Raw genomic sequence first — 17,263 nt, 5'->3', positions numbered from 1 at the left:
ATTTGCTGAGAATTCCATTATGGTCTAGTAGTGGTCAATTTTTATAAATATTCCATATGTATAAAATTCTCAAATTTGGGGATGCAGGATTCCATATATGGCCATTAGTTCAAGCTTAATTGCATTGTTCAAATCTTCCATATCCACATCATTTTGTTTTGTCAACTTCTGAGAGTAATATGTTAAAATGTTCTACTGTGATGATGAATTTGTCCGTTTTTCTTTGTGACATGGTCACATTTTTGCTTTAAAGCACTAGAATGCAAGGGCATATAGTTAAGGATATTAACTGCAACAGAATACCTTGGCAAAACCCTGAAAATTGACTAAATTCATTGCACGAAATATTAGACAACCATTAAAAAGCATGACTTTATCCTATATTTATTAATTTAGAGGAAGATCCATGTTACGTGAAAAAGGCAGGTTTTAGAGTATGTACATTGGGATCCTGTTTTAGTAAACAAAACAAACATTTCTCTATTTGTGAATACATGTTTTGATATGTTTGAGTTAGAAAAAAAAAAGGCTGTTAACATCAGTTCTTCCCAGGCAGTGACTGAAGGGGGTGGGAAAGAGTATTGACAAATAACTGTTTTATTTTGCCTCCTACAATGCCATGTTTTACTCTGGCAACTTAAGGAAAGTCTAGTAAAATAATGATGACCAGCACTCATCTCATGAAGCCTCGTTGAAGATATGCCATGTGAAGAAAGCAAGTCACACATGTTATATGATCTTATGATAGTGGCATGTACATGCTGATAAGGAAATGTCTGGGAACACACACACTCAGTGTTATCTCTAACTGTGAGGATTAGGGGGGCTTTTTCACTGCCATCTATGCCTGTATTGTTTGCATTTATTTTATATATACATATTAATGTGTGTGCTATAAAAATAATTGTTTTAGAGGATGTAAGTACAAAAAGGCTATGACTCTCTCACCAAAGAAACCCAAAACAACAAAATCTTAGAAACTTTAATGCAAAATTTTACTATAATATCATGTAGCCGATAGCTTCTTTGAAGCCCCTTTATAGATCGCCTAGGTTTCTGCTCCATAGACACAAGGAGAGTTTAACGGCAAAAAAATTAGTGGAACTGCTGCCCTGGCTGGGTGGTTCAATTGGTTGGAGTCCTGTCCTGTACACCAAAAAGGTTGTGGGTTTGACTCCCAGTCAGGGCGCATACCTAGGTTGTGGGTTCGATCCTGGTTGGGGTACATATAGGAGGCAACCTCTCAATGTTTCTCTCTCACAATTCTCACATCATGTTTTTCTTCCTCCCTCCCTCCCTCCTTCTATCTCTAATCAGTAAAAACATATCCTCAGGTGAGGATTAGAAAAAGAAATGAGTGTCACTGCCAATTTCTCCCTCTATCCTCTGCGAGAGGCGCTGGCTCCAAGGTGTAATCTTGGTACTGGAGAATGGCTGGACTCCCGTCTGTAACAAGAACTCCAGCCGCACTGCAGGGAGACGCTGTGTACGCCCCTCGCACTGTTCCTGCTGTGTGAGCACCTGCCTGTGTGAGTGTGAGGGGCGGTCAGCTGGCCTGGATACCTTTTCAGGTTCCTATTTCTAACCCTCTACATTATTCATTCTGAAAAGGGCAGAAGATAGGAATGTAATAGTGTAATATATAAACACATATTCAATGTCACAATTTAACTTCTGATACTAACAATTTATATTCATCACATAAGTGTATCTGGCGAGCTCGAGAGAGGTGAGTGAAGTGGGTGGGAGGTGGGCAGATGATTCTCTTCCAGCCAGGTTTAGATTGAGCTTTAGCCTGAAGGCGAGAGGTGTTCCGAAGGTGGGATGAACTTGGATTTATTGATTTGGGGGTGTGGGAGCCAAAGAGGAGTCAAGTTTGATGCCCAGGCTCCTGGCTTGGGCAGCCGGAAGGTGGCAGTGCCATATTGAGAGGGAATACCACAAGGAGCACTGGGGTATTTGAAGGAGATAAAGAAAGTAGATCCAAAGTACACATTATTTCTCTTTCCCTGCCTCTAGGAGATTGACAGAAAGCCCAGGAAAGGATTCCAACGCTGACACCCACTTCTAGGTCTCCTGCCATGTGCTTCCGGGAGAGTGACAGCTCCTGCTGCTCTCCCTCTGGCCTGCCTCGCCCTCCCTCCGCTCCGGAAGCCTGGGGTAATGTCAGCCTCCCCCTCTCCCCCTCTTCATCTCAGCTGTATCAGATACATTGAGGAGACAGTCACAGTGCAAAAGGGTTCTATCAGCCCGAGGGTAGAATTTAATGATGACCAAATGAGACATACATTAATAATTGATATATATATCTTTTTATTATGCACAAATAAAGTACTTAAAACGGTGGTTATCAAAACTATACATCTAAGCATGTTCACAAAATTGCCGACACATTGAACAGAGGAAAGACTACATATTACAGGGGTGTTCAAACTGGCCACAGGGATTTTAAGGGTACTCTTTTTACCCTCATAGATGATGAAAAACAGCAACAAAATCAGGCTCATTCAGGAAAAACCAGAAGAGAGAAGCATTGTACTTGGAAACTGATAATAGTCCTTTTCAGAAAAACGTCTGTCAGTTTCATGAACAATCCCCAGCTAAAACAAACAGAAAAAAAATCACACACTCAATTCACCCAACAAAATGTGCTCTGTTAACACAACCAGCAGTACAACCATCACTCAAACCATGAGGTAGTTACAGTACGAAAAGACCGGCATGCGAGTGCGCGCCCCCCACAGGCCCACAATCATGCCCACCACAGAACACACGCAGGAAACGGGTTTACAATCTCATTACAGACAAGGAAAAGAACATTTCTGTTGTGGTGGTTTGGAAAATGCTACAGAAACAGCTTAGACAGAAGGCATTTCTGACTTTTAAAATACAGAGCAATCGCTGGTAAACCCCACATGGGGAAAAGCTATAGGATGTTTCACGATAATCTGCCTTGGAGTTTAGAGCATTTTAACAACAGCCTGAGCATCCAACAAAACAAAACAAACAAAATGGCTTCTGCGCACTCAGGGTGTAGCCTGCAGAAGTAACAAGAGGCAGCAGATAGGAGAGTTTAACTGGAATATAACAACAGTTTTATAGAAACTTGCAAAATGTGTTATAAAGTTGAGCTAGTATTTTGTATTAAAACTGTGAAGTCTGAAGCAACTGGAAATGCTGTAACAAGAGGCTAGGGAGAAAACACTATTTTTTTTTTAAATGCTCATTTTTAAAGGAACATTTCAGAACTACTTAATGACATTCACTCTCCAATTAACATGGGATCAAGTTTTATCAACACAGATTTCTTGATCTGAATAATACTTCTGACAATCAGACCCAAACAAGCAAAAGTTGACTCTTTTCTTCTCTTTCTTTTAAAATCTTTTGGTTTGCATCTATAAATTTGTAAATTAATTTTAAATTACTTATAAAATCATTGGCAATGTAGCATCTCTCTCAAAAATATACATTTAAATATATTACAAAAAGTTTTAACCCTGTCCATCTAAAAACTGGATCTTTTAATACTTCTTTAATAACTAATTTTCTTTTTTAACAGATTGGAAAGGGTTTTTTTAAAAGCAAAGAACTGATCAGAAGAATTCACAGTAACTGAAGTTAAACATTTCATATGGAGTAACTTTTTTAAAAATCTAAAACACTTAAATATATCTTTATACACAATTTTTTGTAGTAAAATATAGCTATAAGTGACTTAAAGACTCTAGTCTTCTTTGAAGACATCTTTAAACCTTTTTATACATAGAATATGCTAAAACAATACATTCTGCTGAAGGTTAGGCAAAGCGCATTATTTTCAAACACAGGTAGCATAATCTAGTCCTGCACTCTGATACCTTTATGTTAAGAAATGTTAAGTGGAGGGGAAAAAAATTATCTAATCTCATATCTTCATTTGTATGTGGAAATATGCAAAATTATAGACAACCCAGAAATCTTGGCCTTCAAGTCATCCTTTTTGGTTAAAATTATCCTGATTGAATGTCTATGCCTCTTAAATAAGTCAGAAGATTACTCTAGAATTGAGTAACCTTGTTTGCCTTGCAGACATTGCCCTTAGGTCTTGGGTATCATCAACATTTCCTACTGAATGTTTCATTCACGGAGAACCAAGCACAACTTCCTTACTTAAGGGCAGTAAGATTTGCTTATGAATATTTTGGGGTAGAATTCTAGCCTGTTCTATTTGTAGAATGTTGAGTTGTTTGGGGAGGGGAGAGGCGATCTGGAAAAAGAATAATATTTATTTGCAATGAAACTATCCTCAGTAGTAAATGATTTGGCATGGAAATTTTTCCTCTGGCTTCTTTTTTAACATAGAGGTATCAGTTGAGCTTACTTTAATTGCAAAGTGGCATGATATTATTCTATTTTCTTCCATTATTCCACGTTAAATTCTTTTCGCGTTTGGGATATATTTAAGGCAAGAGAACTACAGCAACCCAAAGGAGTGTGCCCGTCCCCTATCCCAGCACTTTCTTGGCAGAACTGGTGACACTGTTCGCATAGCAGGCTCTGCCCTGCTTTTGCATCTTACAAGAGCTTGGTTTTTACAAAAGGGTCTATTCAAAAGGTTGACACGTTTTGAGTGGGAACACTAATTCTCCCAAATATATTGAAGATTACATTGAACGCTAAAGGTATAGGAATTCTTAAAAGGGGAATTTTTTCTTCTTCACAACTACAAAACGAATGTGCCAGATGACATATGCTTTTACTGGCATAAATATCACCAAGCAAATTCCTCCTTAATTTTATAACTAAATTTTGCCCTGATTTTATAATTAATTTATCAGAACACAGTGTCATAAAGGGGAACACATCTGCAGTCCCAGATTTGGGCCATTTTCAATTTCTCTAGGCCTATAAAGAAATGGGAAATCTGCATTAAGACGCTTGCAGTGGGTGTGCTGGTGCGGGAAGAGGGAGGAAGCTGAGGATGTGCTCAGCGCTGGTTTGGGCCCAGGGCACAAGAAAGGAATGTTGCCTTGCTGTGTGTCAGGATGCGGGGCCGGAGGGCAGCGTCTATTAAGCAAGACAGGGCCTCCCCGGGGTGGCAGCAAGGTGAGAAGTGTGCACCCAGAAGGCGCGAACTGCGGGCGGAGGAATAGAAAGTCTTGAAGCATCTCGTTTGCTTTACATCTTGGTTCAGCTATAAAGGAATCTTTGGCCACATCTCCCTGGTTCTATCTGGCTGTCATCCTTTTACCAACTCCCTGAGTCCTGGGTAGAGCTCAGGGCCCCAAATGATAGATGTTCTTACCGGGACAAAGCAGCATTTTAAAAACTGGCATGTGTTTCACATTGTAAGCGCCCCTAACCTGTGAGGCGCTGGTGGGGAAGGCCGCCACCTTAGCCTTCTCACACGGAAGTCCAGGGGGCACATGGAGAGTCGCCCTGGGCTGGGGGTGAATACAACAGGTGATGTTTATAGCGAAATCCGCTCTCTCTCTACAAAGGAACCACGATCAAGCCTTTCTGGAGCCCGGCCACCCGCGCCGTCCGGCCGAGCCCGTGGCAGCGGCGGCTGGGCTAGGCGGTGCTGCTGCTGGAGCAGGGCGTGCTCTGCGTGCTGCCGATGCTGTGCGCCGCGCTGCTGTTCTCCGAGGCCGGCGGGGAGGTGGGGACCTGCTGCCTTCCCGCGGTCTCCCCTGAAGTTGGTAAAGAAAAGGGCGAGGAAAGACACATGTTACGGGCGTTCATTCCCCCAAAGACCGTTCCTCTTTCTGCCATTTTATCTGGTGTTCATCTCCATCACGGGCAGAAGCAACTAGACCAGAAGGCCTTCCACCATAAGGTTGTCCTGTTTGCTGACCTTTTGTTGTTTTTATTTTTTAAAACACGTTCTTATTGATTTTTAGAGAGAGAGGAAGGGAGAGGGGTAGAGAGAAACATCAGTGAGAGAGAAACATCATCGATGGGCTGCCTCCTGCACGTACTCCCACTGGGGATCGAGCCCGCAACCCGGACATGTGCCCTGACTGGGCACTGAACCGGCGACCTCCTGGTTCCTGGGTCAACACTCAACCGCTGAGCAACACCGGCCGCGCAGTGTTTCGTCGTTTTTAAAGTCTCCTTCGTGGGAAAGCTAGAGCTGTTTGCTGGGTGACTGAAAGGCAGTTACAGTGGTTAACACCCCTGGTAGTTGAGGACGAGTGCCCAGGATTCCAGTGCCTACAAGCCTGGAAGAAACCACCACCACCTGTAGCACGTGGCCCAACTGACCAGCGCTTGCATTCAAGAAACACTGTCCGTCTCCTCTCATTGTAGGGCTTGGGAGGGGAGACCCTTAAACTGTAATACCAGACCGTTGGCAGTGTGGAGACCTTTTTGTCGATGCTTTCAAAACGTGGGTGGGTGAAGCCTCGCTTTCGCCCTCGTCACAGCAGAGAGAGCCATGCACCCCAAGTACACACCCTAAAATCGGAGGAGGCGGCGCCTACTCTCAGAAAAACCTTTTGGGGAAGGGGTTCTGCTGTCCACACATGGGGACTGTGGTTGCCAGGGAACACCCCCTCCCTCCTAGGCTCATGTGGGGCGCAGGGCGAGTATCTCCTAACACAGTAAGCATCCCACTTTTCCTTACGTGCCCACTGCCTTCGCGCTAAGCCCATCCGCGTGCCAAGTGTGCAGTGCTCTGGAGCGGGAGGAAGCCCGGGTCACACACATGGTTTGCATTTAGCGCCGCAGAAGCCTGAGAGTTAAGTGTTTTCCTCCGTGCGACGGGCCTCAGGGCAGCCCTCAGAAATGGCTCGAGGTAGGGAAAAGTGATCAAGGCTCTCCGATGACAAACACTGCCTTTTCTTGGAAAAGTCAGAGCGCACGCTTCATGAAGGAGTGGTCGGCAGTCTCCCCCGACCCCCCTCCAAGGTCTGTTTATGAACGAGCCTCCTCTTTCCTGTCCTCCTTCCTGTCCCGCTGAAAACACACAGCTATCAGCTGAAAACACACGCGCAAAGGCTCTGCCCTCCGGGCTCAGGAGCTGAGTCCGTTCCCTTCCAGGGGCCCCTCCAAAGCCTCTGCCCAAAACACACACACACAAAACAGTTTTGCAAAAGGTAGACCTGGCTCATGCCCCTGGGTCTGGTTACAGCTTCCCCACCCCCACCCCCATTTTAGGAACCGCAGCGACAACACACATTTTCACATCAACCTCAGGGCATTTACATGCTTGTCGCATACTTGGCCCTTGCTATATTTCCTCTGATTATCTTTTCTTCTGGGATTGGCGGGATGGAGAGGAACTAGGAGGTCAATATTCTGCAGAAGCAGAAAAACACTATTTTTCCTCTCTCTTTTTTTTTGGGCAATGTGTATTTCGGACCCTCCCCAGCACTGCCCTCTACCCGTCCTGTGTGTATGTGATTAAAGGCGGGGAAGTCTGCTTCCATGACAGTGACTTTCTGCCACAAATTGCCTTTCCCCACAGTGGGAGCTTTATTTCTAAAAAGAAATCAAATCTCTTAGTTATTCTGATGTCCACCCCCCCCCACACACACACACAAACCTAAAATAACAAAAACCTCCAGAGACCCAAACAACTCGCGATATACTTTAAAAATTCAGCCCCTCACAATCCACATGTGCATCCACACCCAGCTGCCTCCTCATGTTATTAATTAGAAGGACCGATGTGGCTGTGTGTGAAGCACATTGTAAGTATGTATTTTCCCCCTTTGAACAAAGGCTGTGTCAGGAAAGCAGGAGGTAAGCCAACACCCCAGCCGCTCTTTATGGCTCACCTGGGCTTCATGTGTGCGGCCTGAGAGCAGCACAAGCAAGGAGGCCCGGGCTCCTCCATGGACAGCCAGCAAGTCCGCCCCATCCTGACTTTGACATGTGCCCGATTATTCACACTCAGGAAAAGTGCCAGCACTACTCCCTGCCCAGGAAGTCTGAATATTTGCTTTCTGATGTCTATTTGCCAAATATAATTTGTTGCCATGTCAATTGATTTTAATCAGGGCCCATTACAAAGGTCTTTCAACTCCCCGAGTTTTGGACACTCGAGTGCTGTTGATGCAAAACACTGTCCCAAATGAAACCCACGCAACACAAAACAAAGAAACCCCTTATGCTCAAGATGGCAGGATACATTGTATTAAGGTGGCTAAGTCAACTTAACCTAGCAATCCGTGGACTTGAGCCAACGATGTGCCAAGGAGAGTCTCTGCGAATCTGCTTGGAAATGTTGAAGTACCATCTTTAGACTATCCCTCCTACCTCTGCGGCTATTTTTACATGTAAGACACGGCATTTCTCAATATAACCAAGTTGCCAAAAACTTTTGTACGTTTTGAGCAATTATGAAAAAGTTTTTTCACTGTCAGATGGTAGTGGTACTACAGAAAAAGTCACCATGAGAAGAGGGGGTTAATGTGCAGATGTTTCTGCTTAACAAATGAAAAAAATCCCTGAGTTTTCTGAGATGGATTCTCTGCTCTCTATCACAGTGACCTCTGACTTCTTGGAGCACTGACTTTCTCTGAAATATCCCTTGCGTGACAAATACAATCAGCCTAGTTCTGGAGAAGATGGGCAGGGAGGGCCCTGGGGGGTAAGCAGGAGGCCAACTGAATCAATGGAAGGAGTTTAAGGAAAGCTTCTTGCTCATAAATACCAAACGGGGCCATCAGGAATGTCTTCGGTCTTCCTGTTTTGCTCCTAAAATCTCAAACCACATCGAGGAAGACAGACTTGGGGAAGAGGGAGAGGGAGTAGAGGAAAGAGGCATTTGGTGCATGGGGTTCACAGAAGGAGGGTGTGCTAGGACACAGTTTAATTACACCCAGCTCAGTGGCTGAGCCTACATATTGCCAGAGAAGCTTTCAGAATATATATATTTTAAGGAATAATCTGTTTTACTTCTTTAGCTTGGCACGGGATTGTCCGGATCCAATTTCCTGCCACCTCTTTTTGGCGGTCTAACTTTACAACCGGGTCCTTATCTCTAAGTCTTTGAGCACGGTGGGTCCTGGGGAGGAAACCTGATTTAAGGAAGATCGGAATGACATGGAGAGGAGCTATGGGGACACCACAGACGGAAGAATTTTAGAGAAAGGTGAGGGGAATCTCGATTATTTAGCCCGAAGGAGACTGTTTGCAAATATTGTCCATAGAGGATAATTACAAAGAGGAACAGACAGCTGTTCTTTATCTCCCTGAGGGCAGAACACAAGGAAATGAGTTTAAAAGTCAGGGACAGGGATTTAGGTCACAGAGTAAAGAACTTGCTGATAATGAGGACCGGTGAGTTCTAGGGGGAATGTATAGAATGTCTTCCTTGGGAGATCTGTAAGCATTGGATTGAAAACCGTGTGCCTGGGGGCGATTTAGATTTAATATTACTCGATGCTGGGAAAGAAGACAGACATTTTCCTCAAGGTCTTTGTGTTGGTTGCAATTTTGTGCCAAGTAATATCTTAATCTCTTGATATCTTAACTGTAATTTTTTTCACAAACTCACTCCTGTAAGAAGGGCGAACCAGCCTGCCTTGGGTTTAGAGAAGCGGGTCGCTTTCACACATTGGCTCACCTCACCCTCCAAGCTCTGAGAGACCGTACTTTTGCAGCCAAGACTGCAGGGGGGTGGGTTCGATGTTGCTGTAAGTTGTGGGGAAGGGAGAATTGTTCCAAGGCAGGAATTAAAATTTCCCCACATGCCCTGCCTACCACTTTCGGTCTGTATTCCTGCAGGACGGCCCACCTGTCTGCACCTGCACCTGGGTTTTGGGTGGGTGTCTCCCTTTAACTTACCCGAGCACTTGGGTGAAGAGCACATCCTGCCCTCTTTGCAGTCACACCAGGGTCTTCCCTTCTGTCCCAGCTGCATTTTTCTGATCCCTGGACTTAGTCTCTTGCCTCTTACTTAGTCGCATGGTAGCCTAACTCTGGCTGTTTCTCCCTTCACCTGGACCAGAGGGGGGAGAGCTGGGAGAAACTTCAGCCCTCTAAGAACATTCGAAGCCTCCAGAGCTGTTCCTAATGAAAAGCCGTTAACCTGACTCAGGCAGAGCTGGGCATGTGCTTTAAGAACGCACGCTCTGTTCCTCCGAGGACTGCTGGATAGAAGCCCCTGGGGATGGAACAGGCACACCTAATTCAAGACTCTGGCATTTTATTATGCTCTGTGAAGCATGGGGTTCCTCCCACCCTTACATTTTTTTCCTGCCGGACACATACAAGCAACCTTAGATAGCTTATATTTTTTGTAGGACTTTGGGTTTCAGAAAGCTTTTCACATGCGTTTCTTCTTGAAGCACTCTCACCTCCACTAACCCTGTGGAGTAGGGCTCGTGTCCATGTTTACTGAAGGGAAATATAATCCCTGCACCTGGGTCAGGGGATAAGCCCAGCAGTTGAACAAAGTAGAACTTCAAGTCCAATTTCCGATGACAGCCCACACCTACAGGTTGTACAGACACACATGGAGGGCAGCCTTCCTCATTCTCCAGCCCGCCCCCACCTTTTCCTTCTCTTTCTCCTCTTATTCTCATCAAACTCTGAGTGCGCCCTGTTCAGGGGACATAAAGGCACGTTTAAAGTAAAGATAAATGATAACAGCTAACCTATCCCTCCTACAGAGTTCCCCCTGCAAAAGGGAGGTCTTTTAGCTGGGAAAACGGGGAGGAACCCTTTTGAAATCAATAACAAGTGACGGAAAACGTCTCTAAACTGAAGGAGTGAGCTCGTGAAATAATTACAATTAGGATATCAAAAGATTGAGGCATTAATTGGTACAAAGTCACAACCAACTCATAAGCCTGGGGAAAAACTCACCAAAATGGCAATTTACAGATTTTTAATATTACTTAAGGTATTTTTTGACCACTTAAACCATTTTTATGCATATAATACAGTGACATTAACAACATTCCCAATGTTGAGCAACCATCACCATTATTTAACTATAGAACATTTTCATCATCTCAAACAGAAACGCTGTACCCTTTAAACAATACTCATCACCTCTCCCCTCCGCCCCTGGTAACCTCGATTCTATTTTCTGTCTTCACACATTTGACTACTCCAGGTATTTCATAAATAACATCATCCAATATCTGCCCTTTTGTGTCTGGTTTATTTCACTTAGTGTATGTTCTCAAGGTTATCTTTGTTATAGCATGTTTAGCATTTCATTCCTTTTAAAGGCTGAGTAATATTTTATTGCATATATTTACTGCATTTTGTTGATACATTCACCTGCTGATGGACATTTGGGTTGGGCTATTTACATCTTGTGATTATTGTGAATGCTGCTGCTATGAACACGGGTGTGCAAGAACCTGTTTGAGTCCCTGTTCTTAGTTCTTTTGGGCATATACTTAGAAGTGGAATTGCTGGATCATATGGTATTACTACATTTAACTTTTGAGTAACTGTCAAACTGTTTTCTGTGGTGGCTGCACCATTCTACCTTCCCATCTGCCATGCACAAAGGGTTTCCATTTCTCCACATTCCTGTCAACATGCTATTTTCTGTTTCTTTTTTATAACAGCCATCTTAATGCATACGAAGTAGGTATCTCATGGTTTTGATTTGCATTTCCTTAATGATTAGTGATGCTGAACATCTTTTAATGTGCTTATTGGCCATTTATACATTTTCTTTGGAGAAATGTTTATTCAAGTCCTTTGTCCATTTTTTAAGTAGGTTGTTTATCTTCTTGTAGAATTGTGGGAATTGCTTATATATTCTTGATATTAACCCTTTATCAGATATATGATTTGCAAATATTTCTCTCATTCTGTGGGTTGTCTTCTCATTGTTTTTTAAAATGTATTTATCTTTATTATTGAGGGTATTTCTCTCTCACATTGTTTCTCCCTCCCCCTTCCTTCTCTCTACAATCAAAAAAAACATATTGAAGAAAAAGAATTTTGGGGGATAGAGGAGCATAACTTGAAAACAAAGAGCTTTTTTTCACCATTTGTATTTGTTTACAATTCATGAATATATATTTTAAAAAATTAAATAACTTTCTAGAAAGAAATGCGAATTTTATGTTTATCAAAGAGGATAGGTCAAGAAATGTTGGTTGAAACCATTAATTAGGGACTCTGGTGGGCTCAGTACCTAGGCAGATGTGGTAATAAAATCTTGGCTTCCCTTTTCACTTCCTGCCCATTTCTATTTCTATTCTGAAGTCTTTAGCATCAGGGGAATAGTTTATATTTCCAGTTTGTCTATATTACCTTCCTTTAATTAAACACAAGCCACAAAGTAGCTTTATTAGAAGCTAAACTTCACCAACATCTCAACTGCAATTAACGTAAGTAGTTTAAACAACCCTTTTCCTAAAACTGTTTAAAGCAAATTATATTTTTGCAAAACCCAATTTATGCCAAATGTGTAAATGTGAGAATAGGGGGATTGAACTTTCTCTCTCTTTCACTCATTATCTCACCCATTCATCCATGCAATGAAACACTGGGAGTCCGCAGTGTGGCAGGCACACGGGATGTGCACCAACTACTATTCAGCAGTCACACTAACCTGTGTGGGAGTAGATGTACCACAGGGCCCCCGTTAGGAGTGCTCCAATCACAAATGCTGCAAACGCAATGCCCATCACGGTTATGGTGTCCAGACCATGGAAAATTGCTGAGGAAGAGAAATACTTTATGTTAATCTGCATCAGACGTTGCAATTTTATATTTGTTTCACAAGCACCATCCGAAAGGCTAAGCCCCGACTAATGCAATCTGAGAGGATTCCAACAAAACATACTGTATTTATAACTTGCAATTTTTTTCTTTAAAGAAAAATTAAATTATCAGACTTCCAAGATTCCTCAGTTTGCAATTGTTTTGAGCAACAAACTTTGTAAACTCTAAAACCTTAAGTCTCTGGTTCATAGTCTATTTGAATGGTAAAGAAGCTTGAAAATTCAGAGGTTAAGATGCTTTGGAAAATAAGGTGAACATCCATTATAAAAATCTGATTAACTGCTTTTTACTCACTGAACACTTCCAGCAATGAGACACTACACAGAAAACACACTTCAAATACTTTACAAACATATTTTATGCACATTTGAAAGTAGGAAAGATAACAGGAAGGAAGGAGTGAAAAGGAGAAGACAAAATGAGGATAAACTGTTCCTGTGGATTATAACATTTCACTGATATCCTCATATTAAATCCTCAATCTTAACAACTACACATTGTGTCATTTAAAATAACCTACTTTTTAACACTTTTCCAACCGTGATCTTTCTATGAGGGGAACGGAAATACTTCTCAGTGGGGAATGATGTCAGTTTTATGGTCAGCAAAACATATAAATAGAACCAATTGTTTCTCTGTTTGGCAAAGATTTTTATATTTGAAATCAATTCCAGGCCACAGAAATAGAACATTTCCTTTAATTTTAGAGAACTACCTGCTTTGAATCACTTAAGAAAAGTTAAAATCAGTTTCCAAGGGAGGGGGGTTTTTGGCAGAATAAAGATTTCTAAGGTCTCTGTTTTTATAATATCAATTTAAGCGACAGGCTCTCCCCGTTAGTTCAGTACTGTGTCTAGGTTCCTCTCCAGTCAGAAGTGACTCCAGGTGAACTCTATGTAAATTAAATCTCTTTGCCTTCCAACTCACTTCAGTGTAAAAGATCCAGTTATAGAAAAACGTGACCCTTGAGCAGGCCCAGAAAAGGTGCAGGAAAAATATGTCATGGTGGAGAAGATTCTGGAAGATGCAAACTCCCAAGTTCCAGGCCCCAGTTGTCTAGCCAATACCCACTGATGTTCATTTAACTTCTGAGAAATTGGGGCTAGCCCTCCTGCCTGCAGCAGGTGAACAAAAAGCGTTTGTGAAAGGGCTGGGGATCCCCTAAGGAGGAAGAAAAGGGCAGAACGCTCTGGAGGTTAAGATGAACCTAGTCATCTGCCTCATTTAATTTAATCTAATTCACAGAACGGATGTTAAAAGATGACTTGCCTTTTTACGCCTACAGATCACAAAGTGGGGCAGGGTTAAAGTTTTCAGTGAAAACATTCTAAAATTCTGGAGATGGAGATGTCATTTATGAAAATCTGACCAGGTAAGCATGAGAGCATGTGTCCATGTGTGTCTCCTTCTGGGTTAATGGTACTGTTCCATGATGGCATGAAGGTAACGCACTCATTTAATAGAACGTTTATAAAGTGCTTTGCATAAAGGGATTCTCCAGGCTGACTGTCACGTGTATGCGAGGGAGTCAGCCACAGAGACTAACCTGGACAGTTTTAAGGAAGGAAGCAACATCATCTAGAAGAGCTCTGGGTGTAGAGGCAGAAAGCCAGGTCCTCGTCCTCTGGGCTTTTCATTACAATCTCAATGTTAATTACAACCATGGGCAAGTTACTTCATTGTTTCTGGGTCAGAGTTTTCTTCCATATAAAGTGATGAAACTGGCCCAGATAATTTCCAACGCATCGTTTTGTAGTAGTTTCTTTCTCTCTCTCTCTCTCTCTCTCTCTCTCTCTCTCTCTCTCTCTCTCTCTCTCTCTCTTTCTCTCTCTCTCCCCTTATAAGCCGTCTTCCCCCAAGGCCCTTTGGACTACAGATTGTCTTGAAGGTACAACTAGTTCCCTTAGCTTAACAAGTGAATGCTGTTGACAGTGGTAAACGGTAAAGCAAACCACTCCCATAGCTGTACACTAATGCTTTCAGTTCTCAACTGATGTAAGTATGTAGATAACAAACTTCTCTCTCTAAAGCTAAGAAAGTTACTACCTTTGCATTAAGGTTATACACACCAATGGGTCAACAAGTTCACATTTAAAGGTGAAGGTACAGAGGGAAAAAGAAAGGAGAATGAAGTAAGGACAGAGGGAAGGGGAAAATAAGTATGAGGAAAAAAGAGGGGAGGGAAAGTAAGAGCATAAGTCTCCTTATCAAAACTCAAAGTTTGGCATATGCTCCATAACCAACTCATTCTTATAAAAGCCCAGGAGGCTTTATTTCGAAATAGTTGCATAAAGACTTACGTGGAGAAATTGGATTCGGTTCCTTAATGTTTGGACTTGTTCCTGAAACAAAAACATAAATCACGATGCATCACCCAGAGAAATCAAGTTTTAAGCAAAAGGTCATCAATATCTCCACATTCTCTGACACTTTTCTATTTGTTAATACTTTGTGAAAGTTCTGTCAACTGTCCTCTTAGATACCAGAATTATAACATGAATTACTCAGGAATTTTAAGTGGTAAACTCTAACCATCAATGGTACAGGCTTTCTGGTTTGAAAAAAACTTGAAGGCAAATACCTAAATGTAAGGAATTTGAGTCTGACAATTTGTGTGTGTGTGTGTACATCTTTATAGTTAGTTAGGAAAGGATTCAATACCTTTAAATACCATATTTCTCCAGTGTATTATAGTATTATTACTAATTTAATGTACACAAATTCTAGAAAAGTATCTTTACTTTAAAGCTTAATGCTATTGTAGTTGAGGTCCTCTTCATCACACATTTGCACTATTTTTTAAAAATGTGTTCTTACTGACTTTTAGAGAGAAAGGAAGGGAGAGGGAGAGAATAGACACATCAATGATGAGAAAGAACCATCAATGGGCTGCCTCTGGCATGCCCGTTACTGGGGATCGAGCCTGCAACCAGGCATGTGCCATGACCAGGAATCAAACCAGTGACCTCTTGGTTCCCAGGTTAATGCTCAACAACTGAGCCACACAGGCTGGGCTGCACTATTACAGAGCTTCCCTAACTGCTCTCCTTGTCTCCACCACTGCCCCACTCCTACTCCATATTTCCTACTCCATATTTGCCTCCCAGAATGAATTTTCCAGAGCCCAGAGGTGGTTATGCAATTGCCCTGATTAAATGGCTCAATGACTCCCCTTCATTTATAGGGAAAATATTCAAACTCTTAGCACAGCACACGAAGTTCTGCCTCCCTCCTTTTCCCACCTCTCTCCAGCCTCCCTTCCTAATGGAGTCCTTCACCTACTAGTATGCTGGGCTCCTCATCTATCTATACTAATAAAAGGGTAATATGCTAATTAGACCAGGAGACCGGCCAGGGAGGGCAGTTGGGGGCCATGAGGCCGTCCAGGGAGGGCCTAAACCAGCAGTCAGACATCCCCCGAGGGGTCCCAGATTGGAGAGGGTGCAGACCGGGCTGAGGGACAAAAGAATAACATTTCATGACATGTAGAAATTATATAAAATGCAAATGTATTCCCTACGTAAAGTTTTATTTGATCACAGCCATGCTCATTCATGTACATCTGGGCTGTGGCTGCTTTCATGAGGTAACAGCAGCTCTGAGTAGTTGAGGCAGGGACTGTATGAGCCATACACTGAAAAGATTCACTACCTGGTCCTTTATAGGAAAAGGGGACTGAGTCCTGGCACAGACGCTGCCCCGTCTCTTTAGAATTTAAAAGTGGCAAGTGTTGAGTGCCTCTCTTTTCATCTCTGTTTTCCTTCGATGAAGAAGGAATACACAGTGTGTTGGACTCCACGGTGAAGTGCAGAGAACTTATGAAAAACTGACCAAAAACAATCAACGTTTGAGCTGCTGTTTACAAAAATAAAGAAGCCAGACAGGATTGTAAAATCTCAGGAGGAGCCACCTCAGCTGGGCTGACCACATCCTCGCAGCACAGGGTACAGTGCTCCAGCCGAGGGGGAGGGATGCTACCGCTGAACGGTGCCTCCTGGAGCTGTGCCATATGGTGGCACTGGAATGAGTTGTACTTAAATAAAATTCCTAAGAAAATTAAAACAATTGTGTGATTTTAAGAAAATCTAATTCAGTATGCAGAACACCCACCACCAACAACATGCCCACAAGACACTCTTTCCTGGGAGTTTGGTTCTATCAGCCTCATTGGCAGCAATAAAATAATGGCGATGACACTTTATATTTGTACATCTCTATAGTGTGTTACACTTGACAAAAAGCTTTCACTTATATTTTTTCATTTTAAACTCCCCAGAACCCTATGAAACAGGGGTAGTTAACCACAACATTCTCCAACTTTCAAGAAGTAGTGGTTTGATTTGCTGAACTAAGTCCAAGGGCATTTAAAGGTCTCCACAGTGTGCATCATGTGAGAAATATACACACTTCTGGGAACAGTTCCATCTAATTAACTATCCATGGCTCAATTTTGTCACTTAGAATCCCTAAGAGGTTTTAAATAATGATTCTCCCCCAAGGAGACCTCCCATGTAAGAATTTAGCAAGGCCTGTGTGATGGATGGCATTGTTTTAAATTTCTTAATGGACT

The 17,263-nt window shown here is 42.5% G+C and overlaps 1 protein-coding gene across 1 annotated transcript in view; it reads right to left on the bottom strand.

Moving 5' to 3' along the window:
• Positions 1-3,379: 3,379 nt before the first annotated feature.
• The window catches only part of TGFBR3 (transforming growth factor beta receptor 3), a 195,517-nt gene continuing 181,633 nt past the window's right edge, over positions 3,380-17,263 (bottom strand). The window contains exons 15-17 of the mRNA XM_081087765.1: positions 14,994-15,035; positions 12,521-12,628; positions 3,380-5,675 (exon numbers count right to left, since the gene is read on the bottom strand). Coding sequence (XP_080943891.1) covers positions 5,557-5,675; positions 12,521-12,628; positions 14,994-15,035 — 269 coding nt within the window. The 3' untranslated portion in view covers positions 3,380-5,556. The remainder of the gene's footprint in view (positions 5,676-12,520; positions 12,629-14,993; positions 15,036-17,263) is intronic.

The sequence above is a fragment of the Myotis nattereri genome (genome assembly GCF_964212035.1).
Source record: "Myotis nattereri genome assembly, chromosome: 3".
Taxonomy (NCBI): domain Eukaryota; kingdom Metazoa; phylum Chordata; class Mammalia; order Chiroptera; family Vespertilionidae; genus Myotis; species Myotis nattereri.
The sequence above is the reverse complement of the archived record's forward strand: the minus strand, read 5'-3'. Positions and strand labels throughout refer to the sequence as shown.